Consider the following 27035-nt stretch of genomic DNA (forward strand, 5'->3'; position numbering starts at 1 on the left):
ATGGAAAGTATACGAAGTAAAGCCGCACAGTTCACACTACGTACGAACTTACGCCCGGATCGTATGCGCCGGCGTAAAAAATGAACCAGATCATTGTTTGCGTACGAAAATGCCGGAATTTACGCCCGTAGCGTTACATGCGGTCCTGTACGTAGTGGTGATTTCTTAAATTTTGCAGCTTTTTGTGCCGATCCAAAAGGCTCTGTGGGGTGTCCGGGGCTAGGTAAAGCTTTCCAAATAAAAGACCGCTGTCAGATCGCTACGTAGGGCGCTCGGGAAGCGCAAGTAGACTTCGGGCGTAAGTTCGCGGTCCGTACATAGCCGGCCGCAAGTAGCGTAAATCTCCGGCCGGAGTTTACCGCGTATATGTCCGGCTGCGAAAAAAAAGCGGCTGGACATATACGCAGTGTGAACATAGCCTAATGGTGCGTTTACACAGATTTATCTGACAGATTTTGGAAGCCAAAGTCAGGAACAGACTATAAATAGGAAACAGATCATAAAGGAAAGACTGAGATTTCTCCTGTTTTCAAATCCATCCCTGGCTTTGGCTTCCAAAATCTGTCAGATAAATCTGTGTGTGTAAACGCACCATTAGGCTGGGTTCACACTACGTATATTTCAGGCAGTATTTGGTCCTCATAGCAACCAAAACCAGGAGTGGATTGAAAACACAGAAAGGCTCTGTTCACACAATGGTGAAATTGAGTGGATGGCCGCCATATAACAGTAAATAACTGCCATCATTTCAATATAACAGCCGTTGTTCTAAAATAACAGCAAATATTTGCCATTAAATGACGGCCATCCACTCAATTACAACATTATGTGAACAGATCCTTTCTGTGTTTTCAATCCACTCCTGGTTTTGGCCTCTCTGCCTAGGGCACCAAAACTCCTTGTCCCGGCCCTGCCCCTTCTCCCCCTTCAACCCATGTGTACTCCTCAGAGCTAAAGCGCCGGACCGGCTCTCACCTTCCCCCAGCAGCAGCTCACAGCGTTCTGTGTATGGGACGGAGCATGATGAGATGCTGCTGTGGGAAAGTGAGAGCTGACTTGGCAATGCAGGTCTGGGGGGTACACATGGGTTGAAGGGGGAGAGGGGGTATGGGGGGAATCGATTAATGAGTGCTGCATATGCTCGGGTGCTATGCTGAGCTGTCCCACACACACAACGCTGCTGGGGCAGGGCTTCACCTCCTCTCTTAAAAATTGTTAACTTGTTAATAAAGTGAGGCAGGGAAGAACAGAAAATATGAAGTTGTGAACTACACCTCCCAGCATGCCCTGGCAGCTATAGACCTTCAGGTACTGCTGGGAGTTGTAGTTCTCCCAACAAAATAAAAAAAATATTTTGTAGGGAGAACTATAACTCCGAGCAGTTCCTGAAGGTCTATAGCTGTACGGACATGCTGGGAGTTGTAGTTCACTATCTATGGGGTTGGGTGTTACATTTTTTATTCATGTAAAATGAATACCCCAAAACTATGTAACACCCAACCCCATAGGTTGGGAACTACAACTCCCATCATAACCTGACAGCTATAGACCTTCAGGAACTGCTGGGAATTGTAGTTCTCCCAACATAATATAGTTTTTATTAAAGTAAAATGGATACTCCAGAATAATCTATTTTGTTGGGAGAACTACAACTCCCAGCAGTTCCTGAAGGTCTATAGCTGTCAGGACATGATGGGAGTTGTAGTTCCCAATCTATGGGGTTGGGTGTTACATTTGTTTAGGCATGTAAAATGAATACCCCAGAACTATGTAACACCCAACCCCATAGATTGGGAACTACAAATCCCATCATGTCCTGACAGCTATAGACCTTCAGGAACTGCTGGGAGTTGTAGTTCTCCCAACAAAATAGATTATTCGGGAGTATCCATTTTACGTTAATAAAAACTATTATGTTGGGAGAACTACAATTCCCAGCAGTTCCTGAAGGTCTATAGCTGTCAGGACATGATGGGAGTTGTAGTTCCCAATCTATGGGGTTGGGTGTTACATAGTTCTGGGGTATTCATTTTACATGCCTAAACAAATGTAACACCCAACCCCATATATTGTGAAATACAACTTCCAGCATGCCCTGACAGCTATAGACCTTCAGGAACTGATGGGAGTTGTAGTTCTCCCCACAAAATATATTTTTTTTAATTAATGTAAAATGAAAAACCCAGAATTATGTAATACCTAACACCATCAATTGTGAACTACAACTCCCAGCATGCCCTGACATCTATAGACCTTCAGGAACTGCTGAGAATGCTAGCTCCCAGTATGTCCAACAAGATTATATGGTATATAGTGTCTGTCCTGCAGTGACATTTTATCATAAAATTTCCCCCATCACCACGAAATCCGAGGATATGCCCCTGAACTTGCCTAGTACATTAGTAGCCCATCTACGCACAGTTTTCAAATTTAAGTGGACCCAGTCTTCCCTTAAGTACCTGGGGATTCGATTGACTCCCATCTTCTCTATCGTCTACTCTGCCAACTTCCCTAATTTATTTAAGGAAATTAAGTCACTCCTCTCCAAGTGGTCCTCTCATTTTATTTCCTTGCTGGGCAGGGTGGCCTCGGTAAAGATGTCGATACTCCCTAAATTGCTTTATTAATTTGAGACCCTCCCAGTGCGTGTGCCTCTTTCTGAGCTTAGAGCCATCCAGAGAGACATATTTAAATTAATTTTTGCCTCGAAAAGGCATCACATGCCTAAATCGGTGATGATGAGCAGTAAAACCCAGGGGGGGGGGGGGGTTTAGCCGTGCCTAATATACTCCATCAGAGGAAAATACTGGCCTGGTCTGATTACCTGGCCTACAAGAAATGGGCCGAAATAGAGAAGGTGTGGCTGGCCCCATGTCATCCTAACTCGTTCCTCTGGCACCTATCGCCTACCTCCTCTTCCCAGCTTCGATTGCTTGGGCCCATACGCTTTACCCTACACATACGGTCGTCCTGTTCAGCTAAGTTCAGGCTCATGTCTAAAGCTTTCAGTCCCAGTCCGGCCCTGGATTTAGGGATGTTTTTCTCTACAGATCCTTTGAGGCCCGGTCAAGTTGGATGGTGATCCTCAGTGGACAGCCATTTCAGGTCTCTCTAGAGATGTTAGATTGGACTAATTTCAGAGCCACTCAAGGATAATTCACAGAGTTGTCATCAAGCCACTTGTGTTTTTGTCTTGGCTATGTGCTTAGGGTCATTTAGGGTCAGGTTTTTATTAAGAATATCTCTGCACTTTGCACCATACAGCTTTCCCTCAACCCTGACAAACCTTCCTTTCCTAGCCACTGAAAATATCCCTAGCATTAACCACAATGAGGTTTAGAATTGAGACCAAAAATTTCAATCTTGGTTCCATCAGAACAGTTAAATCTTGTATCTCAGTCTGAGAGCCATTTATGTTTGTTTTTTTGTACGGTGTGTGGAATTTGTCAAGTTAATGTGTTGGAAGCCGGGATAAATAGGCAAGAGTAATGGTGCGTTTACACTGACAGATTTATCTGACAGATCTTTGAAGCCAAAACCAGGAGCAGACTGTAAACAGGGATCAGGTCATAAAGGAAAGACTGGGATCTATCCTCTTTTCAAATTCATTCCTTCAGATAAATCTTTCTGTGTAAACGCATCCTAAGAATCTTATCACACAGTACATCTCAGCTACAGTTTTAGTAGTACCAATTTATACCACAAGAGGGCACAACAGTTTAACAGTTTTACCACAAGAGTTTAACACAATATTGATAATGAGTAAAAGTAAAGGACACTACTTACAGTAATAGCATAGTCACATGAACAATTTATTTAGGTTTGGCATATTAACCACAGTTTCCAAAGGTTATTTAATTGCAAGTGGTACTTAAAAAAAAAGTTTTACTAGTACAACTTGCCCCACTACCCCTTTATTGCAGCTTGGAAAGAAACCAAATACCCCCTCAAAGAAAAAAGATGCATTTTTTTTTTAAGAACTTGTATCCAAAAGCACTCAAACTAGTGAAATGACGTCAGGGCTGCAGGATGTGTACACTAATCTAAAAAGGGTTTTCCAGGCAAAATTCCTAAGGATAGTCAGCCAATAGCTGATCAGCATGGTTCTGACACGTGGTACTTCAACCCTTTAAGCAGTTTCGGCAAGCTGAAGTGCCTGGATGTAAATGCAGCGTATGAAGCTGGAGGATAGGCCATAAGTCAGTTTCCAGATGCCAATCACACAAACATATACATACCTTCAGCAATGCAGTGTAATCCGGCATCTTAGGTAAAAACAATCTTTATTTTCGGCTGACAGTATCACAGAGGCAGTTCCATGACCGCCATCAACAAGCCCTACATCATAATACCCTGGCGCCACTTTTTCCTCTACCCTACAGCATGTATACCTCGACAAAGGTCGACAGACCAAACCGTTCAGTCCAAAGGGTATACTGACATCTTTTGGATTAGACACTTAACAAATGTTCCTTCTGTACTCACAAGGCTGTTTTCCTACCTTCCCCCTCACTTCTTATCTGAAGCAGAAAAGCAAAGCAAGACGGGTTTGCTTAGTCCATTAAAAACTATGGAGCAGGAGGGGCCGAGAGGGATGAATAAGCAGGCAGAGGAGAGAGCCAGCCCATGCAGTTTCCCTATAAGAGCCAGCACAGTACAACATCCTGCAATCTTACCTCACCAAGTTCCCAGACCAGCACTGAGCAGTGTGACCTGTAAATCTAGCGTTTTCTGTTGCCAGACAGTCTCCAAATTACAGGGCTGGTTTTCTCGTCTTTCTGCTCACTCCCCCCCCCCCCCTTCATAGGTTTAATTAAACACAGCAAATCTGTCTTGTGGATGACTTTCTTGATAATGAACAGATAAGACATGAGGGAGAAAGGTGGGAAAACAGCCTGTGAGTACAGAAGGTAGCTCTTTTGCCTAATAAAACCTATTACAGGGTTTCTTAAAATCAATTGTACTATTGATGTCTGCAAAGTTGTTTGAAATGACAGGTACACGTTATTATTTGGGGAGGCACATTTGATTGCAATGTACAAGTGTCTACTTGCTTGAAACAGACTGTCAGCATGTTTATACTGTCCTATTTGGGGGTAGCATAACCTTGTGACAAACACTGAACAGAATTAACCACTGATATTTTTCTGTGCAGCAGTTATGGAGTCCTAATCATTATGTGTCTGTGTGCTCAGTAGTCCTCGATATTCATGAGCACCTGCTCCCTCTGTCCACCAGCCACTGGTTGGCAGTTGTTTATCTACTCTGTATAGGCAGACAGCTGTCAATCAGCATTTGGAGGGAGTGGTGTAACAGGAAAATAAATGAATAGAATACTGTAAATAATATACCAATCTGTTCACCATTTCAGTCAATAGTTTATGGTGCCCTCATTTATTAAAACTGTTGTCTGATAAGACAGCCCCTTCAAATTTATTTAGGAGAGTTTATGCATAAAGAAGTGGTCTACTGTAATGCAAGTAATTTTCATTTTTCCAGTGCAGCTATGGACAAATATGCTATGGAACATATTTTGTCAAGATAAAAAACTTAATTGAAAAAAGTACAGCTACATTAATAATGGACAACACAGCACTGAAGACTTTGTTACGAATTTGCCTTTAATTGAATACAAAATACAAATGCATTGGCTTTTACATATATATATATATCTTTGGTTAGAGGAAGAAAAAATTGTTCTGGCATTTGAAGACCCGTCACATGGACCTAAAATGTAAGATGAAAAACAACTATGATAAAACACTGTTTGAGATTATTTCGATTCCAATACTCAATAGGGTTCTTACAGATTCATGTTCAAGTTGGGTGTATTTTTAATCAGCATTAAAGGGGTGGTGTCACGAAGAAAATAAGGTAAAATCAGATTTTTAGTTTTTAGTAAAGTATCTTACATCCCTATTCCATTTCTCTTCCCCATGGATCTGTTCACTCCTTGGTTTCCTCTCTAAACTGTAACCCTGCTGTTTCCATGCAACAGTGCAGACACTTTCCCACAATCCCCCTTGTTGGCATGTGAAGTGAAAACCAACTGCCAGTACTAATGGGTTAGATCATGTGACGATTGAACTGAGCATGAGCGTCCCAAGCTTGTAAATGCCTGGCGGGCCATTACCAAGGAAACATGGGGAGGATTAGTGAGACTATATGTTTTAAACAATCAATTTAAAAAAATGCTTGTACATTGGAAATATGTTTCATTGTACATAATCTATCAGTATAAACCTAGTTTTCTTTGTGACACCACCCCTTTAAAAGGGGTACTTTGGCCTGGGGGCTTTTTTTTTTTTTATTTTTTATTTTTTTATATAGCTGGGAAAGAGGTGGCTGAGGGGGAACAGCGTCCACTACACGACGAGCGACGATCGCGCCTCTGTCACTGACTGGCTGAGCGGAATTGAAACCTCACGTCTCAAGCCCGCGTCAGACACCAGGAAGGGGCCGGGCAGTGGGGACCGGAGCGCTGCGATACGGGACCCGCCGCTGGAACCGGGGAGCTAAGTGGACGTTGTTGCCCTCAGACACCTCCTCCCCAGCCATATATATATAAAAAAAAAAAAAAATAAAAGGACCCAGGCCGGAGTACCCCTTTAAGTCTTTAATACTGAGCAACACAAGTGCAGCTCTGAAATGTCCTCAAATGCTAAAAATATACATACATGACTTTATAATTTATTACCTACAAAAGAAACACAGAAACACCCTTTGTGAGGTTGACAAATAGGAAATATAGTGTGAATGCGTCAAGTGTATTTTATTATTATTTATTCAAAAGGTGTTGTCCCACACTTAAATATTGTATAACTTTGTTCAATCAGATATCTGAATAATATCAAAACTTTGATCTCCTTTCAGAGCATCCATTTAATGTTTGTGGCGTTGGTGAGAAGACACTTCTAGTGCACAGATTTGTATTGGTTTAAAACAAAATCACAGGGGCGTATCACACTTCTAAAACATAACATTTATTCGCTCGGCTAAAATGTAAAAAACGCCACAGAAACAAATATTCTCCAAATCTGCACCTTTTGCACCATAAATATGGGGTGCAGGCTGGATATAGGTCACCAGGAGCATCCGATCCAAATTGTAGGGCAACAACAACCAAAAACACGATTAACTGATATTCAAAATAAATTTTAGTTAACGTAACAGTCACAAATCCGTGGCCAAACACCATGGGGAAACGCGTCGGGCTACTTATGTTATGCAACGTCAGTTTACGTATAATTTGTGACTGTTACGTTAACTAAAATTTATTTTGAATATCAATTTATCGTGTATTTGGGGGTTGTCGCCCTACAATATGGATCAGATGATCAAAAGGTTCAGATTTGGAGAATATTTGTTTCTGTGGCGTTTTTAACATTTTAGCCAAACGAATAAATGTTATGTTTTAGAAGTGTGATACGCCCCTGTGATTTTGTTTTTTCACTGTACGTATCTAAGGCCTATGGTTGGTAACAACTTACTGACTTCTTCCGTGATTGTGCAGGTAAACCAATACAAACTATCGCAACAATCACTACGCTCACTGTTTACAAAAGAATCTGAACGGTGGGACTAAGCTAAGGACCTTTTACATGGGTGGATTATGGGCAATGAGTTTTGCTAGATACGCTCATTCAACTGAGAACCGGCTGCACATTTCCCTATGAAAGCAGAAGATGTGTGGCCGATAGCAATGTATCCATGTATCAATCAATTAATTTTGCCTCTACAAAAGGCACAAAAAAGGCACTGCAAGCGAGTTCTGATCGATTTGCAGCCGTGGACAGCTAAAGGTCAGTGTAAAAGGACTGAAAATGTGTGAGCATCGACACTGGACACATGAAGTGAACATTCCGCAAAAAAATAACCATAACAAGCCTTTAACCGTAATATCTAGACACAGGACCTTTTTTTTATTTTTCATTTACAAACATAGTAGTCGAATTGGAGAGAAATGGAAGGACGCATAATTTTCCAGCCTCATTGTAGTCAACTATGTAGTGTACAGCAGATACAAAATGGATCCAGGAGACAACCAACCTTTATTTTGTTCATTGTTCCTTGGATCTTGGATTTCTTCTCTTGTTTGTATATGGCGGATCATCTAAAAGAAAATATATAAATGTTAATATGGAGTTCTCAAAGTAAAAACAAACAATTTAAAAGGCGGTACAGTTATTGCTACCACTTGGGGGTAATACAGTTCAATAGATGCAATGCAAATTGCAATCTCCTGTCTGCACTGATAGGTTAAAGAGGTAGTTCACAAAACAATTGCCAGAAAATGCCAGAGATTTGTAATTTACTTCAGTAGGAGAGTTTTTCTTTGGGGATTTGCTACTGCTCTGGACACTTCCTGACATGGACAAAGGTCGCAGCAGAGAGCACAGTGTTAGACCGGAGAGAATACACAACTTCCTGCGGGACATACAGCAGCTGATAACTACTGGAAGTACTTGAGATTTTTTAATAGAAGTAAATTACAAATCTCTGGCACCAGTTGATTTGAAATATTTTATTTTTATAAACTACCCTTTAACTAAAGAACAGTTCAAAAGTAATCAGATAGAAAAGACACAACTACACACACAACCAGGTTAAACAGGAATCTTTTTATAAGTTAAGTCCTAACTAATTGAAGGACATGTTTGCAGATTCTAGAGAGGTCTGTTTGGTTTACTACAGAGCATATTTTGTCTCAGGTTTGGACCTGGAAAAACATGACATACAGTCATAACATACAAAGGAAATCCTGCAAAAACCTAAAAGGCAAATGCTATTAGTGAATAAACCACTAAAGTAAATACAATTTCTTATAAATTAAAGGGGTACTCTGGGCTGGGGGTGTTTTCAGGGTATGGCCGGGGAGGAGGTGGATGAAGGCAACGACGTCCACTTACCTTTCCGATTCCAGCGGCGGGTCCCGAATTGTGCTGCTCTGGTCTGTGACACCTGATCGCTTCCTGGTCTGTGATGCAAGCTCCCGCCTCTGCCGCTGAATGGCTGAGGGAGCTGGAAATTTCACGTCTCGAGCCTGCATCACAGACCAGAGCAACGCAATCCAAGACCCAATGCTGGAATCGGGGAGGTAAGTGCACGACGTTGCCTTCATCCACCTTCTCCCCGGCCATACACTGAAAACACCACCAGCCCAGAGTACCCCTTTAAATATTATTATGAATGACTAAAAGTCATCTCACCTTCCATTTCAGAATCACTGTCTTCCACATATGGCAGGTTTATCAGTGTCTGACGTTTGTCCCTTAGGACCACCAGCTGCAACTTCCCTCTTGATTTTTCTATCAACGCCTGAGCTTCAGTTAAAGACATGTTCTCTGTCAAAATCCCATTTATCTGAAAATAAACAGAATGTCAAGGGATAAAACACGTGACAATTATTAAGATAAAAAGCTAACATTTTGGGCTTATTTTTTATTAAGTGGGATCAGCAACCCCTTTTCTAATTTATCATGAAAAAAAGCTTTGTAACTGACAAGAGAGAGTACCAAAACCCACACGCAGCACAAAGCAAATATATTTCACATGTTTTATTACTGTTAAAAAATAAAGAACCGTATAAAGATAGCTTTTTATTATTCTGACCCCTATACTTTCTGTCTACAGAGGTTTGCAAGGGTTTGTTATTTTATCTGATCTTTGTTTTTATTGGTACAATTTTAGGGCATAAACAACTTTCGACACCTTCTCTGCCATATTAACTGTCTCCTGCCAGTGAGAACATTCCATGCAGAATAGGATCCCCAACACCCCCCACCACTCCACCCCACGGCTGTATCCAGAGCCCAACTCCTTCCCCACTCACTATACTGAAGTATGGCTCTCAACCAATTTTCTGACTCATTGCTCTCAGCAAAGAAGCAGACGGGATGCCAGGGTTAGGCAATCCTAACCTGCTGATAGATTCTAATAGATTCTAATAGGGTAGAGGACAGAGAGGCTGCATGTTCACATTGTTAATTCATTACAGTATTATTGAGTAATTTTAGCTTTTACTATTATGTCAATGAGGGCATTCAACCCATCCGCCAACTCCTGCACAACGTCTACAGATTAGGATTTGCTAACCTGCTGCTAGATTCCCTTTATGATAAAAAAAAGTAATAAAGAGGCCGACTTGTTGGAGCATGTGGGTTTTTTTCTGATGAAAATCTTCTATGTTTTTAATATTATCTCGTCTTTTATCTCTACTTTTCAAATCCAATTTTGGTGTATCTATGCATTAAAAAAACATAATTTCATCCCCCAATAAACTGGAGAATAATAGATCAAAAAAACAGAAGTTAGTTTGACAGAGCAGTGTGCAGATTGACCTGACAGTTTTCACATGGCTGAACAGATCAGTTTTCCTTTCTGTAATCTGCAGTCTCTGAGCTAACCTTGTAAATGATTAACAGTAAAGAACTTTCCAAAGCACTTTTGGTGAGAGATTAAGCAAAAAACCAATGGCAGGTGTGCAAATCTATGGGTGACTGTTGTAAATTTTACTTTACATATTCCATATGTTCTTGTTCACTAATTGTAATGTGAAAATTTTGAGTTTAAAAAATAACTTCCACTGAATCAAAGTTAAAGGGGTACTCCGAAGACGGTTATTTATTTATAGAAGGCTTTAACAAAGATACATAACATTATAAAAAAAAAAAAGTGTAGTTTTTTTTTTTTTTATTTCTATATGAACTTTTGGTCCAGGTGGCAATAAAGGGCGACATGGCCCCTCTGCTGCCGCCACCACTTGTGTCAGGAACTGCAGGGTTATAAGATAAGATTTGTAAGTGCTGCTACAAAGTGCTAAAAATAGCAGGATGCCACCTACTATGTACGGTATATTTTTATATACTAAGCACAGGGGAAAGAGTCTGCTCGACACGACAGTGGTGTCCAGCAGCCTCTGCAGAGAGAGAGGATTACTACCCTCTGATTCAAGCATAGTGAATGGTGATAGAAATCACCGCTCACTGTGCAGAGGCTGCCGGATACCACAATCACATCAGGCAGCCTCTTCCCCCTGTGTACTGTATATAAAAATATACAGTACATGGTGGACGGCATCCTATTTTTAGTGCCTTGTAGCTTATAGCCCTGCAGGTCCCGACACAAACATTGGTGGCAACAGAGAGGCCGTGTGGCCCCTTATTGCTGCCAGGCACTGGAAATACATATAGAAAGAAAAAAAACAAAAGTAGTATAAGTAGTATAACTTTATTAAAGCAAACTATTAGCAAAAAAAATAAAAATAATTAACAGTCTCTGAAGTACCCCTTTAAAAGTAGGGCATTCTGATATTAAGGCTGGTTTTACAAACTGTAAAATGAAAACAAGAAACAGCTATAGAACAGTTATAAAAAGCAACTTTTTAAAATCTAATAACATATTCTAATATGGATTAAAGTGTCACTGTCGTGCAGAAATCAATAGTCCAGGCGATTTTAAGAAACTTTGTAATTGGGTTTATTAGCCGAAAAATGCATTTTCCATTTATCTCCATAGGATAACAATTAAGACAGGGAGGAGAGCTTCAAACTGCTTTTTCATTATAAGGCTGCGTTCACACTACATATATTTCAGTCAGTATTGCAACCAAAACCAGGAGTGGATTAAAAACACAGAAAGGATCTGTTCACACAATGGTGAAATTGAGTGGATGGCCGCCATATAACAGTAAATAACGGCCATTATTTCAATATAACAGCAAATATTTGCCATTAAATGGCGGCCATCCACTCAATTTCACCATTTTGTGAACAGATCCTTTCTGTGTTTTTAATCCACTCCTGGTTTTGGTTGCAATACTGACTGAAATATACTGACTGAAATATACATATACTGACTGAAATATACGTAGTGTGAACGCAGCCTTATAATGAAAAAGCAGTTTGAAGCTCTCCTCCCTGTCTTAATTGTTATCCTATGGAGAGAGCTAAATAAAAGATCAAAACAGGACAACAAAGAGTTAATCTACAAATACCTCACCCTTTATCTCCTCTGACAGTCACCACAGACCTCTCTGAGCTCTGATTACAGCTGTCACCCATCTCCGGGCCTGTAATCCTCTGTTATCTGCTTTTTGCTGCCGGCTAACTCCCTCCTTCCTCCTCCCCCCTCCCCTCTCCCTAGAACAGACAGAGTATGTCTGATGCAACAAGTCACAAGTTTCAGATTTTTTGCAGTGGATGGAAAAGAGGAAGGAGGGGGGGACCTGGGAAAAGGCTTTTTAAATGAAGATAATGGCATATTTGGCTAATAAACCCAATTACAAAGTTTCTTAAAATCACCTGGACTATTGATTTCTGAAAAAAACAAAAACAAAAAAAAACGACAGTGACTCTAAGTGTATGGGTATATGGAAAAGTGTCTTCCGGTGTACACATTAGGGGGAATAAATAAACACTACTGTCAGGCTTTTCCACAGCAACCAATCAGAGCTTAGCTTTCATATCTGAATGAGCAATGCGATTGGTTTTCCCATAACAACTAACCAGTCACATCACTTGTTTACACATGAGAACTAAGCTCTGATTAATTGCTGTGGGAAAGCCTGACAGTTAGGGTCCTATTACATGAAACCATTATCAGTAGTTTTGTGTAATAGCTAGTGTTGAAAGGTGATCAGCCAACATGCACAATGTTGGCTGATTGTTGTCTTTCAGCATGTTCTAAACACATGATGACGATATCGGTCTGCTGGTCGCCGCTCCGTGCAACAGAAGCAGTGGCAGCAGACCGCCGCTCTTGTCTATGGGACACTAAAGATCGTCTGGGCTAACCCTCCCCCAGCTGCCCACACCTTCCCCACTCAATTCCTGGGTGTGTAAAAGAGCGGAGAACGAGGAGCAAGCGAGCGCTGACAGGTCGCTTGCTCCTGTAGATTGAGCCATATAATACGGTCCTTAGCCTAGCTGTTAGACAGAAACTTTAATAGAATACAAAAGGGACTCCTTTTTATACTTATTTTAAAGCCATTTCTTTGTTTTCATTTTACAGTGTGTCCAGTATACAGCCTTATAGCACATTCTGGTCATTTTAAATATAATAGACCAGTGATAATAAATATATGAAACCTGAAGTACAGTCTTTACCTTGAGGACGATATCTCCTTCATGCAAATTCCCATCTTTTGCTGCTAAACCAGTGTTTGTCAGTCCTTTGATGTAGATCTGGCTGCCAAGACGAAGGCCATACTCTGAAAGATAAATGTATAAGAAAAAATAAGAATTGAATGCAGTTTTTTTATCTTAAATATTTAATAAGTATTTTTTTTACCCTCATTTGATTTTTTCTTAGTTAGCAGGACACTGGTAGTGTCTGAATCGCCTTGAGGGGATGGACTGCGGGACTGAAGTTTATCTCGACTACGACTTTTCTGAATATTGCGGTCAGATCTACGTTCTGCTGGAGATCTTCCATACTGATGATCTGGGCTATACTGTGCATTTCTATCATAGGAACTGTCTCTATCCAAGGTCCTTCCACGACTGCTATCTCTTCCATAAGTACGAGGGTCATCCAAGTCACGATCAAGGCTCCTGCCACGACTTCGCTCCCTTCTGTAGCCACGTTCCTCATCCAGACCACGGTCTATACTTCTGCCACGACTGCGGTCTCTTTTATACATCTGGTCATCATCAAGCCCACGGTCTATACTTCTGCCACGGTTATCTTGCCTGAGTCCATAACCGACATTAAGATCTTGGTCAACACTTCTTGCTCTGGTTCCATAACCTCTTTGATCTCGTTCATAATATGGTCCTCTTGGTATTTCTTGGTCTCTTCGGAAGCCTCTATCTGGACTAGGGTCTCTGCTTCGAGATCCCCCATGTCCACTTCTGTCACTGTATGCACTATATGCAGTTCGGCTCTCAAATTCTGCATAGTCATCCATTACATCCAGGGCAGGTTCTGACTTGCTTGGAGCACCCATCTGAACCCTTCGTGGCCTTCTCACTACCTGTAATATTTTTAATTTAAAAAAAAGTTTTTTTTAGAAAAGGAAAAAGGTGTCAAAATTAGCAGCTGTTTCATTACTTTAAGGCAGCGCTTCTCCAACTGTTTCCAAAGCAGAGACTACACTGATAATGGCAGCCCTGCATTACCAATGCAGGCTCTGTACTTACAGGAAGTTAAAGTAGAAATTTTTTATTAAAGTATTGTAGTGTCAAACAAAAGTTATACAAATCACCAATATACATTTATTACGGGAAATGCTCATAAAGTGCTTTTTTCCCTGCACTTACTACTGCATCAAGGCTTCACTTCCTGGATAACATGGTGATGTCACGACCCGACTCCCAGAGCTGTGCGGGCTGTGGCTGCTGGAGAGGATGATGGCAGAGGGATGCTCAGTGTCCCTCCAGTGCCCTGTGTCCCTCAGTGTCCCCCTGCCATTATCCTCTCCAGCAGCCACAGCTCTGAGAGTCGGGTAGTGACATCACCATGTTATCCAGGAAGCGAAGCCTTGATGCAGTAGTAAGTGCAGGGAAAAAAGCACTTTAGAAGCATTTCCTGTAATAAGTGTATATTGGTGATTTGTATAACTTTTGGGGGGCAATACAATACTTTAATACAAATTTTCGCCAGACTTCTACTTTAACTTCCTGTAAGTACAGAGCCTACATTGGTATCACGCCTGCCGACTCATACAATGCCTCTTCCTTATGCATATTCACCTATGCAAAAGTAGCAAGATAGGGAGTTGTGGCTACTTATACACCGAGGAATATTTACAAGTAGGAAGCATTGTACGAGGCAGCAGAACAGTGCAGAGGGGTCAAAAAACACCTCCAGTGCACCAAATGGACTTATTTACATATTGTTTTTAGATCTAACTACTCAAAAACGACGCCAGGGCAAAAAATAAGACGACCAGCACTGGAATCAGCATCTCTGCCACTACAGGTATATGTCAGCAGGTTCATATGTACATTTCATAGCGATTTCACTGCAGACTATTGCATCATCAGGTTGCAGCACCTGCATTCACTCTGAATGTGATTTCTGTAGTATCATTCACACAGAGTATCCCTTTAAGTGGTTTAAATATGTCATTGTTATCCTAAAATAGTACACTCATACATCTGCATCTTTAATAACATATCAACAGGATGAAAAATTACTGCTCTGTTTACCAGAACTGCAGTTTTCCCACATTTTCTTAGCTGCTGAACTGCAAATGAATGTGGCACATTTTCCAGGAGGGTTCCATTAACCATGACAACACGGTCGTTCTCTCTTTAAAAAAAACACAGAAACATATACATTATTCTATTTGTATTCAGTGATTGTTATCTTACAATGTCTGTAGTTTGTCGATATACAGTAATATTGATCCATAAAGAAGAATACAAATGCAGTTTATTATATGTTTCCCTTTAAAATGATCCCTGTTGGCAGAGTGGACATATGCTGCAGCAGCCACAGTGGCTTTTGCACATTGCAAAATTATCTTTATTTTTAGGCCTCTTTTAGGTAAAAACACTTAATTGTTGGTGGACAGTGACACCAAGTTGAGGCTTCTCGGACAGGGGGCCCCTCTCCCCGTCTTGGCTTTAGTGCTTGCTTCACAAAGGAGATAGGGGGTGCTGCGGATTACAGAGGCAGACCAAGACGGGGAGAAGGGGACTCAGTGGCCGAGAAGCCTCGCTTTGTTGACACTGTCCACCAACAATTAAAAGCGTCCCAGAAAGAAAAGAAGAAAAGAGGCCTCAGATACAACTTATAAAGGTAATTTGGCAATGTGCAGTAGCCTCTGTGGAAAATGTCAACTCTGCTAATAGGGGCGACAGTATGAATTTAATACATGTAAAATTTAAGGACAATAATAATGACAATAAAAATAACAAAAATCCAAATGTGAGCAGCTGAAAATAATTGAAAAATATTTTTAAATGACAACGTCAAACTCTTGGCTTTAACAAAGATCCCTATATCACGGCCTAACAAAACTGGCACAACTGGGTGTGAGTCTATGCTGCTTGACCCACTAACTCTCCAGAAAATGAATTCATAAGTTGACAAAAGAAAAATACAATGCCTTCCCTGAGAAAGCATTTGCTCTTTGGACTAATACTCCTCATGCCTGAAGGCTTTTTATATCACTTTCAAAAGTTGTTAAACAGGAAGCACAGTTATACACAAGTATCAAACTATACTCTGAAACTAGACTGACATGAATAAATGAAAAAAGTAAATCAATCAAACTTTAATCTAAATTTCAGGGAAAATAAATACACATACTGCAAGCGACCATCTGCAGGCCCTCCTATAAGGACATCTGAAATCACAATTGAGTTGTCACCATTGTTAAAATGTGGGTTATCTCTTCCTCCTGAAACAGCAATGCCAAATCCTTTCTTTGGATCCTAATATACATAAAAAAAAACAAAAGGAGCAGAATAAAGTTAAAAATCAGCAGGCTCAAATGTTTAATAATTGTCCAATTTTTTTTTTTATTACTCTGTATGTGGCCCATCTAGCACACCTTTTAATAGAACAATCTATACATACTTGTGCATCAAAAAGATAAGTAGAAAAAGGGTTTGTCTGAGGTCAGTGTCAAAAATAATAAAATGGTAATACCTACCCAAGGCAATTGCAGCCAGTCCCTAATACTTCCTGGTTCCTAGTGAAGTGCTGTCCATGCAAGAAGTGCCCGCTCAGCTAATCCCTGACTGATGCAGGACACCGCTGCAGGCATTTACTGGCTGTGCATCCATTTCCTGCGCAAGTAACTGGCTGTGCATCCATTTCCTTCCTGAATTTCACACCCCTTAACTAGACTTAAGGGCCTCTTACATACAGGGATGATTGGCTGATTAGGTAGTTTATTGCTCCATATAAAAGACCCAGTGAGCACCTGAGTAAATGTTTCCGTCGGCTGATCATTGTGATCATGCAGCCCTATAAACCTTTGTTTGCTATCAGGCATCTTTCTATGTAAACAGTAGATGTGCTGCTTACAATAATTTATGTGAGCAGCAGCACTAAATGTCCAGCAATTAGATCAGCATCAGACAACTTGATAAAAATGTGTATCAGGCTGCCATCTACCCATGTAAAGTCACCACCTCCATTGCCCTTTAATGTTTGTTCATTCGTCAGTCCTACATTACCCTGTGCAAACAAAGAATCTGCAGTCAACAATGATGAAGGCGAAGAGCTGCAGGAAAGATCCGGCAATCGTTTGATGCAGCAATAGTTGGAGCAGCCGTGCATGCAAGACAGCCGAGCCATGTAAAAGCTCTTTAAATAGGCCCCAATCTATCAGTTCTTGTATTGTGCTGTAGTTAGCCAATCTAAAAGGGCACTTGGAGTTTTGAGATTTCCTGGAATCATCACCACATTGTTAAGAAGCAAACACTAGATTAACACATTTTGTTTAGGCTTAGTATAATATATAGTCTCACCTTCTGTAAGGTCACCGTGTACTGTTCCCAGATTGTGTCTTCCATTCCAAAGCCCTAGAACAAAAAGAATTTAGTGTGAAAGGAGTCAATGTATACAGTATTTTCTATTATAAAGCTATTAACAGGTTTAGTATATAATCACCCACTTCAGGACAACACGCAGAGCCCAAAAGATGAAACTAAAACCTGTTACTGTACTTGAGCATCACACAACTGTATTATTCGCATGCTTACTCTTGTGGTGACACTTGGCTGTAGTAAGGACTGGTAAGTTACAAGGAGTGCCCTACAAATCCCTCTTTATGCAGGCCAGGTGGCATGCCACACTTTTTTTTATTATATATTGTCATGTTTTTTTTGTTGTTGTTAGGCCCCTGGTTGCAAGACAATCCATTGCCTCTCAATCGTGCCTATCTCACGCCACCTAACAAGTACTGTAAACGTCTGCTGCTAATGTCTTGGTATCAAATACCACATTACACCTTCAGAGGTCTTGTAAAGTCCAAACCTTGATGGGCCAGAACTCTTGTAGTAGCACCTACACAAGTGCTATGGCCTCTTTAAACAGCTGATAGATGGGGGTGACTAGAGTCAGAGCCGCCCGTAGACAATTATTGCAGATACTGAAACTTTTGGAAACATGGATCATCCATTAGCATTTTTGTAGCTGTAATTTCACCATAACATAAAAACCTCCAACGTAGTCTGCTATCATAGAAACAGAGCATTAACCACATTAGCAGATATTCACAATCTAGACACATAGCTTATGTTGCCCACTCCATTATGTGATTACAAATAGACTTCATTCAAGCGAATCATTGTGAGAGATGCAGCATAGGTGACTTCAGTGACATGCTATACATCAAAGATGAGATCAGAATTCTTCATGGACATGAGTATCTGCTTCTTTACGACTATAGCCGACATGTGAGGTCATGCATTAAATGAATCGCACATACTTATAGGCCAGTTAATACTGCATTCACATATCCAAATAAATAGTCTGCATAAGGACTGTACATTTACCAAATATACAAACACATATCAAGTGACTTCCCCCAGTTCAGATGAAAACTCACTGAGGACAGAAACCCTTTCCATCCAGAAAATATTCCACCCGCACGACAGGTTCATTCTTGTAATAGGAATGTACCCCCCCCCCCCCCCAAACAACAAAAGAAACCAAACAGCTCCTCGAGTCGGTGTTAGCTTCTTCACCCTCTCTCTTAAAACTAAGAAAATATTTTTTGTATAAAATTTGCTTATTGAAAAAGCTTCACTTTTAAATCATCTTTTTGATGTAGAGTCTAAAAAGGTCGTGGAAAAAGATAAGTAAAAAGCGAGATAAGTCTTAGTTGCCGAGATGAAAAAAAAAACTTAAGTCTCTGGAGTAATGTAAAATGCAAATTCATTTCCAAATTCCTGGGATGCATGCCCTCTGACGCGGTAAAACTCCCAAGCCTTATGTTTTCAAAGAAAGCAGCTGTGGTGACCGAGAAGAAGCAGGCAGATGTATTTGTGTCAGATTTATACAGACAACTTAATTAATACTCCTTACTCCTGGAGAACAGGGCTGACATTTCTTAAAGGAAACCTGTCACAGCGTGGTTTACTTTAAATTGCTGTTATGTAGCTCAAATGATAGTTTTAAAGCTAGCCCATAACTAGGGAAGGGAACCGGTCATCACTTTCATGCTGCCTGAACCATAAGTCATCGGCTCAGTCATTGGTGGCTTATGCCTACCCACTGACATGAACGATGTCGGCTGATCGTTGCACTCTATTCCACGGGACGATTATCATCCGTAGCGGCCGATATCGGCCGAATACGGACGATAATCGTTCCGTGGAATAGGGAACCCCACCCCTTCTCATAGGGAACACATGAATGTTCATGTGCAAGGACAGGAGAGATAACTGTCTGCCAAATGATCATTCAGCCAACAGTTATTGAAGGTGTGTATGCACCTTGAGGCTATGCTCCCACACAGTATTTTTGCTCATTATTTTGCAACCAAAACCAGGAGTGGATTGAAAACACAGAAAGGCTATGTTCACACACTGTTAAAGTTGAGTGGATGGCCGCCATTTAATGGCAAATAATTATCATTATTTTAAAACAATAGGCGTTATTTGTCAATAAGTGACGGTCATCTACACAATTTTGTGGGACAGTGTGGGAACATAGCCTTTCTAAGTTTTCAATTCCCTCCTGGTTTCATTGCAAATTACTGACCAAAATAAACAGCAAATTGCTGATGCTGTGTGTATTTTTCTCTTAGGGTCCGTTCACACGGAGTGAAACTGTTGGAATCCCGCCAGCCTCCTATTTCCACGTGGAAGAATTCACATGTCCATTCTTCCGCACGGAGAGAGGAGACGCGCGAGCCTCCCAGAAACTGGCAGTATGACACAGAGGCTGGCGGGATTCGCCGTGGAATTCCGCCAGTTTTACTCCGTGTGAATGGAGCCTTATTCTCTTTTATATGCAGCACAAGCAAACAAAATCAATAGAATGGTATGGTTCTATATGTATTTTCCAAGTGACCCTTGACCACAATGTGCCCGATAAGAAGAGTCCCAGCAGTGTGGTTAGCCCACAGAGACAACAGCTTTACATGTGACTGAACTGCACTTTGCCATAAAAAAATCCAGCTGGTGAGGACTGGAACAATGCTGCAGCTTTATCATGGACCCACCGATTATTAGAAGAAATGTATAGGAAAGCCAGAGTAAAATTCACACTCAAATACATACAGATTTACTGCAGATTGGATCCCACTGGGGAGTTTGTCAGGAGTGTGTGAACCCAGGCCAAACATTTTATTTTTTAAATGAGAATGACAAAATCTGTTGGAGACTTATCCATGTTGAGAAATAGCTTGATAAAAAAAATGAGGTTATAAATCTGATATCCATGAGCTGGAAAATTAAACATTCTGCAACTCTGAAAGATTTCATTTTTAAGACTAACATTTTCTACACCAATCTTCAAAGCTAACTTGCTATATTTTCTAGTTTATTTACAAAATAAGTGATTTCAGTAAATTCTACTATGTATTTCATTAGTGTAATCTGCCCTATCTGTGTGAGTTTGTGTGATATACTATGGGATGTACAAGTACATCATGGTGCCTTAAGGAGTTAAACTAACCCTAGGCTTAAAGGGGTTGTCCAGCGAAAATATTTTTCTTTCAAATCATCTGGGGGCAGAAAGTTATAAAGTTATTATTAAAAAATCTTTTAATCTTAAAGTCTTCCCATACTTAGCTGCTGTATGCCCTGCAGGAAATGTTTTATTTTCAGTCTGACACAGTGCTCTCTGCTGACATCTCTGGCCAAGACAGGAACTGTCAAGAACATGACAGGTTTTGTATGGGGATTCATAGAAAACCAAGTCTTGGCCAGAGATGTCAGCAGAGAGCACTGTGTCAGACTGAAGACAACATTTTCTGCAAGACATACAGCAGCTAATAAGTACTGGAAGTGGACGTGAGATTTTTTAATAGAAGTAAATTACAAACCTATATAACTTTCTGACACCAGTTGATTTGAAAGAAAAAGATTTTTGCTAGACAATCCCTTTAATGCATAGCGGTTACATGTGGCACATACAGAAGTGCATGGGGTCTTAAATATACCTATGTATACCTTCAATTTAGCATGGACATTTTGTGGAATGCTTGATCAGGTACTGCGAAAAAAGCTTACTTTCTATAAAGCATGACTTTTGACCCTTGTGTACATGTCATCATAATAAACTTTTGACATGTCATAAGATTTGATCGGTCCAGGTCTGAACACTGTACCAATTGTAAGAGCGAGCCGGGAGAAGACCACACTAATCGCGTTCCTTTCCCGACTTTGTGTCAAGTGAGGAGTCTGGCTCCTAATGTAAGTCTATAGAGTCCGAATCTTTTCACTGACACAGGGCGGGGGAGAGGACTGCGCTGCAGTGCGGTCCTCTCCTCACTCATTTTCGCGATCGGTACAGGTCTGAACACTCAGACTAGGACCAATTAAAATTTTTGACATGTCTATATGAAATGGCAAAAGTTTTTTTATGACAGAGACACTTTAAGGACACAGTGGATTTTTGCATTTTAGGTTTTCCCTCCTTGCCTTCTAAGAGCCATAGAGCTTTTATTTTTCCATCTACAGGGCCATGTAAGGGCTTGTTTTTTTTCAGGGACAATTGGGGGTCCCAACTGGACAGGGACAATAGACACTCCTGTCACTGACACTTAAGCGCCATTTAAGGGGTTAATGGGAGACAGCAGCACAATCACTACAGCCAGCTATTGATGGTAAGGACCCGGACGCTGATAGAAGCTGATCCTGAGCTCAGTTTATAGTTCTGTACCAATGGGGAGCGTACACTTATGGCCATTTGCACTTAAAGAGGATGTACCACCAGGTACATCCTGTTTAAGCTGAACCCACAGATCGGCGCCGTGCACGGGAACCGTTCTATGCACTGGAAGCAGCCGGTGCTCAAGCACTGGAGGTAGGCCGGCCCGCCCCCAGTGGGAGGGAATTCCCTCCCCTGTATGACGCGGCTCCGTTAGAATGAAAGGACTGCGGCATTGGCTTCCCCGTGACGGCGCCGTTTGATCTGTGGGTTCAGCTTTAAGAGGATGTACCTGGTGGTACATCTTCTTTAAGCCCAGGTTCCAGTGCAGTAAATGTTCGCTCACAGTCGTGGATGGGTTAAGGGAGAATAGTGCCATACATAACACCCAACATAGCTGTAGGGGACTCCCATTTATCATCATTTAGCCTCTGTATATTGTTCATGGGGCCTTCTATTATATCAGTACAGCACATTATCAGGGCTAACAGGTCAGATACCTTGTAATTGTCTTTATATTCCATTGTTCTTTTTCCTTTAGTTGGAGTTACGGATTTGCTTTTGATTTCTTTTACCTATTACCAGATTTGATGCATTTACACAAGGGTTTTGCACTTCCAAAGTGGTGTGACTTTGTGATGTACTACTTACATTCTGTGTAAACATACCCTAAGGGTCTCTCCGTGGAAACAAGTATTAACATCTGGGTGCAGTCTGCATCTTGTCAATAACCTAAGCAAAACATGACTTATAAAGGGAAGAAACACTATACAAGTCCGCAGACAGATTTGGTTGTACAGTGGTACTTGAAAGTTTGTGAACCCTTCAGAATTCCTTGTAGTTTTAGGTCAATTCTATGCACAACTATATTTTCACACATGACATGCACAAAAGAGTATGCCTCAAACCGCTTAATTTACATACTGAATAAAGTAAAAATTTAGCAAAAACGGCACTGAGGGTTAAGGTAAAAGGGAAAAAAAAAAAAAAAGATCTTCTTCCTCAGGTAAAATAACTACAAAATAAGTCAATAATGTTCCTAAACCAGAGATTGTTGCAGCCAGGGAAAGGACTCTGCAGCTTAGGCTACTTTCACACGTCCGCAATAGCATGGACCTTATGGACAGGGAGGCAAATAATGGATTTGCTCCCCGTCCGGCATGATGTATCAATAACATGCCGGAAGCGGGGAAACTCTTTGACTGGCTGCACCACTGTACTGACAGTGGAATTTGCGTGCAGAATTTTCTGCCGCAGATCCCCTTTCCACCTCAAGAAATTACATGTCAGTTCTTTGGGCGGATTCCGCTAGAGAAATCCTATAGAAGTCAGTGGGATTAAATTCTGCTTGCATTCCGTTCAAAATCTACCAGAGCTGAAAAGTTGAGGAATTTCAAGCAGAAAACTTTCCTCCTCAGTATTTCGCTTACTACTCACCTATTCCTCAGTGTGAACATACCCTTAGAGTCTTCTAACCTGCTGTTACTTTTCCTTAAACAGGCATGCTTTTCTTCCATAGCATTTGCTGTCTCCTCTGGCCTACTTTCTACCCATAGTGCATCCTGGTGGCATCTCTCCACTAGGAGAGCGAAACACATGCACCCCAGCCATAACCTTCTTCCACTGCTCCACAGTTTAGTTTGGATGCTCATATACATGTTACATACACTTTTGGGAGTGGACAGGGATACTCTCCCACAATGCTCTGTAATGTAACCTTTCTACCATAACCAGGATAATTAGCGGGATTGGACCAGATGGTCTAGCCTTTGCTTTTCAAGCCTATCTATGACCAAGGGTGCCATCTTAAAGCACCTCACCCTAAGAACACTGCACAAGCTCTTCTGTTCTGGAGATCCTCTGACTATTCAGCTTGCAATAACAATGTGGAACTTGTCATAATCACTCAGATCTTTTTGTTTGACTATTTTTCAAGTCCATCCATAAGGAGCTACACAAAGCTGACACCAGCAAAGATTGGGCACGCGACCATCATTGGCTAATCCTTTCCCCTAGAATGGGCAAGGACTATATAATGAAACTATGACAGTTATGAGCAAACAGCAGAGTTACAGCAAAGCAACTTTAATATTTGCTATGGGAAACCGAATATTGTCAAATAGCCCCTGTTTAAAGGGAACCCTTCACTATGTTGTAGTACTGAAGAAGCCATTGAAAGTAAACCTCACTATATTGCACATGAATAATGAAACAAAGTGTACTCTTCTCGGCATGCACCTGAAGCTGCTGGAAACAAGTCTGGAAGTAGAGATGAGCAAATACAGTAAAAACGAATTAAATCGCTTTGTTATGTCTGCAATCCGCTCATCAGCCGGCTGCCTTTTACCTGACTGACTCTCTGTGCTGTTCCTCCCCAGGTTTTGGAAAAAGCTGGATCCAGCCCTGGGACACTTCTCCAAAGTTCCCAGCACCCGGAGAGGAGCGGCAGTGAGCTAAAAGGCAGCCATAATGAAGTGCTTCAATACGTTATTGATGTAAATTCGCTCCTCTCTATCTGGAAGTCATCTCTGATAAAATAAATGTTTCTGATGTAACATTATGGCAGCCAGTGAACTTCATATAGACAGTTTTAAAACCAGAGCTGACCCCACCCTGACATTGGCCATAAACATGGGGCAGATGTTAGATAACTGCTTATTTTGCCAACAGTTCTCTCTCTTGGATACTGTGTCCCGCAGAACCTATACTATATAAGCTATAAACCTGCTGGATGCCATACTCTTATTCTGCCACCACTACTCCCAAGGGACATAAGATCAATGTAGTAAGGCTGCCCCAATATACATTTCACTGAGATCAAACAATATCAATCTAAAAAGTATGGTCAGGTAGTGTATGTATCCATACCATAGACACCCATAGACTTCTAGGAGGCTATTTTACCTCTGAAATCATATGGAATGCAGAAAAAAACTGCACCATGGCCTAATGGACACCAAATCACAGAGTCCGGGATAGTCCTGTAATATGGGGTTGTGTCTGTATGGCCCTGAACTACTTCCGGTTATCTGGGGTGTGCTGAGACTTGTAGTGCATGCGGTCAGCATTACACTAGTGATTTCCTCGGGTGGGGTGAGAGGGGCTGCAGTGGAGCTGTAGAATAGTGCCCCATAGCACACACAGGTGGCAGAGGCCAGGTATACTCCTACAGTACAGGAAGCTTTACTGCAACCACCACAGACTATGACCCTGACAGGCTACAGTTACCGCCTTACACTTTATCAAAATTCCTACAAAGGAGAAAACTAAAGAGTAAAAGTTATAACAAAACATAAAAATACTAAACATGTGACCCTCTAATGTCCTCAGCCCCCCTCCTGATACAGTGCCCCCCTCCTGACACAGTGCCCCCCTCCTGACACAGTGCCCCCCTCCTGACACAGTGCCCCCTCCTGACACAGTGCCCGGAGAGATGTCAGGTATAACACGGCACTGCCGGTCCCCGCTCCCGCGTCCCCACCGCAGCCCGGCACTCCTCTCCTGACCAGGTAGTGGCACACAGTGATAGTGACCCAGATTCTGCCTTACCTGGTAGTGAGATCTGACAGCCATTTTAGAAGCAGGGAATCAGGCTGGGGCTCGGTGCAATCCAGTTCCACCCTGACGGAAACTCCTTGTCCGGCACCTGTGTGTACAGGAGAGAGGACTCAGCCCAGGGTGTGGAGGGAAGGAAGCTCGGCGCGGCCGCTGTCCTATAGGAGAGCAGCTAGGCTGGAGCAGGCAGCCACCCACCTGCCCTGCCCAGCTCACCGCCAGGTCTGACGCGCTCACCTCACTCTGTAATATGATCTGAGTCACAGCGCTCCCTCACAGCAGCGACAACCCAGGGGAGAGTGTGGGAAGCCGGGCGGCGGGGGAGGAGGAGGGACGAGTATTATTATACACCGCGCAAATACTCCAGGAAAACAGCCCATAACTCCCGTATCTCACACAACATTTCCGCCTTCCGCCGGGAGACACAACTTCACTACAACTCCAAGGAAAGCTGTATGGAAGCCGTTCTACCGGCAGCCGGGGCTCATGGGGCTTCTTACCGATCATCTTTTCTGCCACTTACTGACCTAGCACCCAGAGAACCAGGGAAGGAGAGGGTCATGGCATAATGGGGCGAGAAGACCCTCTAAATATATTCTCACACCCTTGTATAACCACCAGACCCCTCAAGTATATCCTCACCACCTGTATTATTATCATACCCCAGACCAGACCCCTCAAGTATATCCTCACCACCTGTATTATTATCATACCCCAGACCAGACCCCTCAAGTATATCCTCACCACCTGTATTATTATCATACCCCAGACCAGACCCCTCAAGTATATCCTCACCACCTGTATTATTATCATACCTCAACGAGAACCCTCAAGTATATTTCCACCACCTGTATTATTATCATACCCCAGCCCAGACCCCTCAAGTATATCCTCACCACCTGTATTATTATCATACACCAGACCAGACCCCTCAAGTATATCCTCACCACCTGTATTATTATCATACCCCAGACCACCAGACCAGACCCCTCAAGTATATCCTCACCACCTGTATTATTATCATACCCCAGACCACCAGACCAGACCCCTCAAGTATATCCTCACCACCTGTATTATTATCATACCCCAGACCAGACCCCTCAAGTATATCCTCACCACCTGTATTATTATCATACCCCAGACCACCAGACCAGACCCCTCAAGTATATCCTCACCACCTGTATTATTATCATACCCCAGACCACCAGACCAGACCCCTCAAGTATATTCTCACCACCTGTATTATTATCATACCCCAGACAAGACCCCTTAAGTATATCCTCACTACCTGTATTATTATCATACCTCAGACCACCAGACCTCTCAAGTATATTTCCACCACCTGTAATATTATCATACCCCAGACCAGACACCTCAAGTATATCCTCACCACCTGTATTATTATCATACCCCAGACCACCAGACCAGACCCCTCAAGTATATTCTCACCACCTGTATTATTATTATACCCCAGACCAGACCCCTTAAGTATATTCTCACCACCTGTATTATTATCATACCCCAGACCACCAGACCAGACCCCTCAAGTATATTCTCACCACCTGTATTATTATTATACCTCAGACCACCAGACCAGACACCTCAAGTATATCCTCACCACCTGTATTATTATCATACCCCAGACCAGACCCCTCAAGTATATTCTCACCACCTGTATTATTATTATACCCCAGACA

At 41.8% G+C, this 27035-nt stretch overlaps 1 protein-coding gene across 3 annotated transcripts in view; it reads right to left on the reverse strand.

Annotated features, from left to right (window-relative positions):
* Window positions 1–25558, reverse strand: part of LOC138785683 (tight junction protein ZO-2-like) — a 273858-nt gene extending 248300 nt beyond the window's left edge. For 2 of the 3 annotated variants that reach the window (XR_011362145.1, XR_011362146.1), the window contains exons 1-9: window positions 25333–25558; window positions 17430–17483; window positions 16261–16385; window positions 15153–15255; window positions 13291–13975; window positions 13107–13210; window positions 9210–9363; window positions 8050–8113; window positions 5663–5727 (exon numbers count right to left, since the gene is read on the reverse strand). Coding sequence is in view for 1 of the 3 variants with exons in the window: in XM_069961872.1 (XP_069817973.1) it covers window positions 8061–8113; window positions 9210–9363; window positions 13107–13210; window positions 13291–13975; window positions 15153–15255; window positions 16261–16385; window positions 17430–17483; window positions 25333–25356 (1302 nt within the window). In the remaining 2 variants the exon portion in view is untranslated. Of the gene's footprint in view, window positions 1–5600; window positions 5728–8049; window positions 8114–9209; window positions 9364–13106; window positions 13211–13290; window positions 13976–15152; window positions 15256–16260; window positions 16386–17429; window positions 17484–25332 lie in introns of those variants that run through there. The other variant, XM_069961872.1, reaches the window with a different exon arrangement.
* Window positions 25559–27035: the final 1477 nt, after the last annotated feature.

The sequence above is a fragment of the Dendropsophus ebraccatus genome, chromosome 3 (assembly GCF_027789765.1).
Source record: "Dendropsophus ebraccatus isolate aDenEbr1 chromosome 3, aDenEbr1.pat, whole genome shotgun sequence".
NCBI classification, from domain to species: domain Eukaryota; kingdom Metazoa; phylum Chordata; class Amphibia; order Anura; family Hylidae; genus Dendropsophus; species Dendropsophus ebraccatus.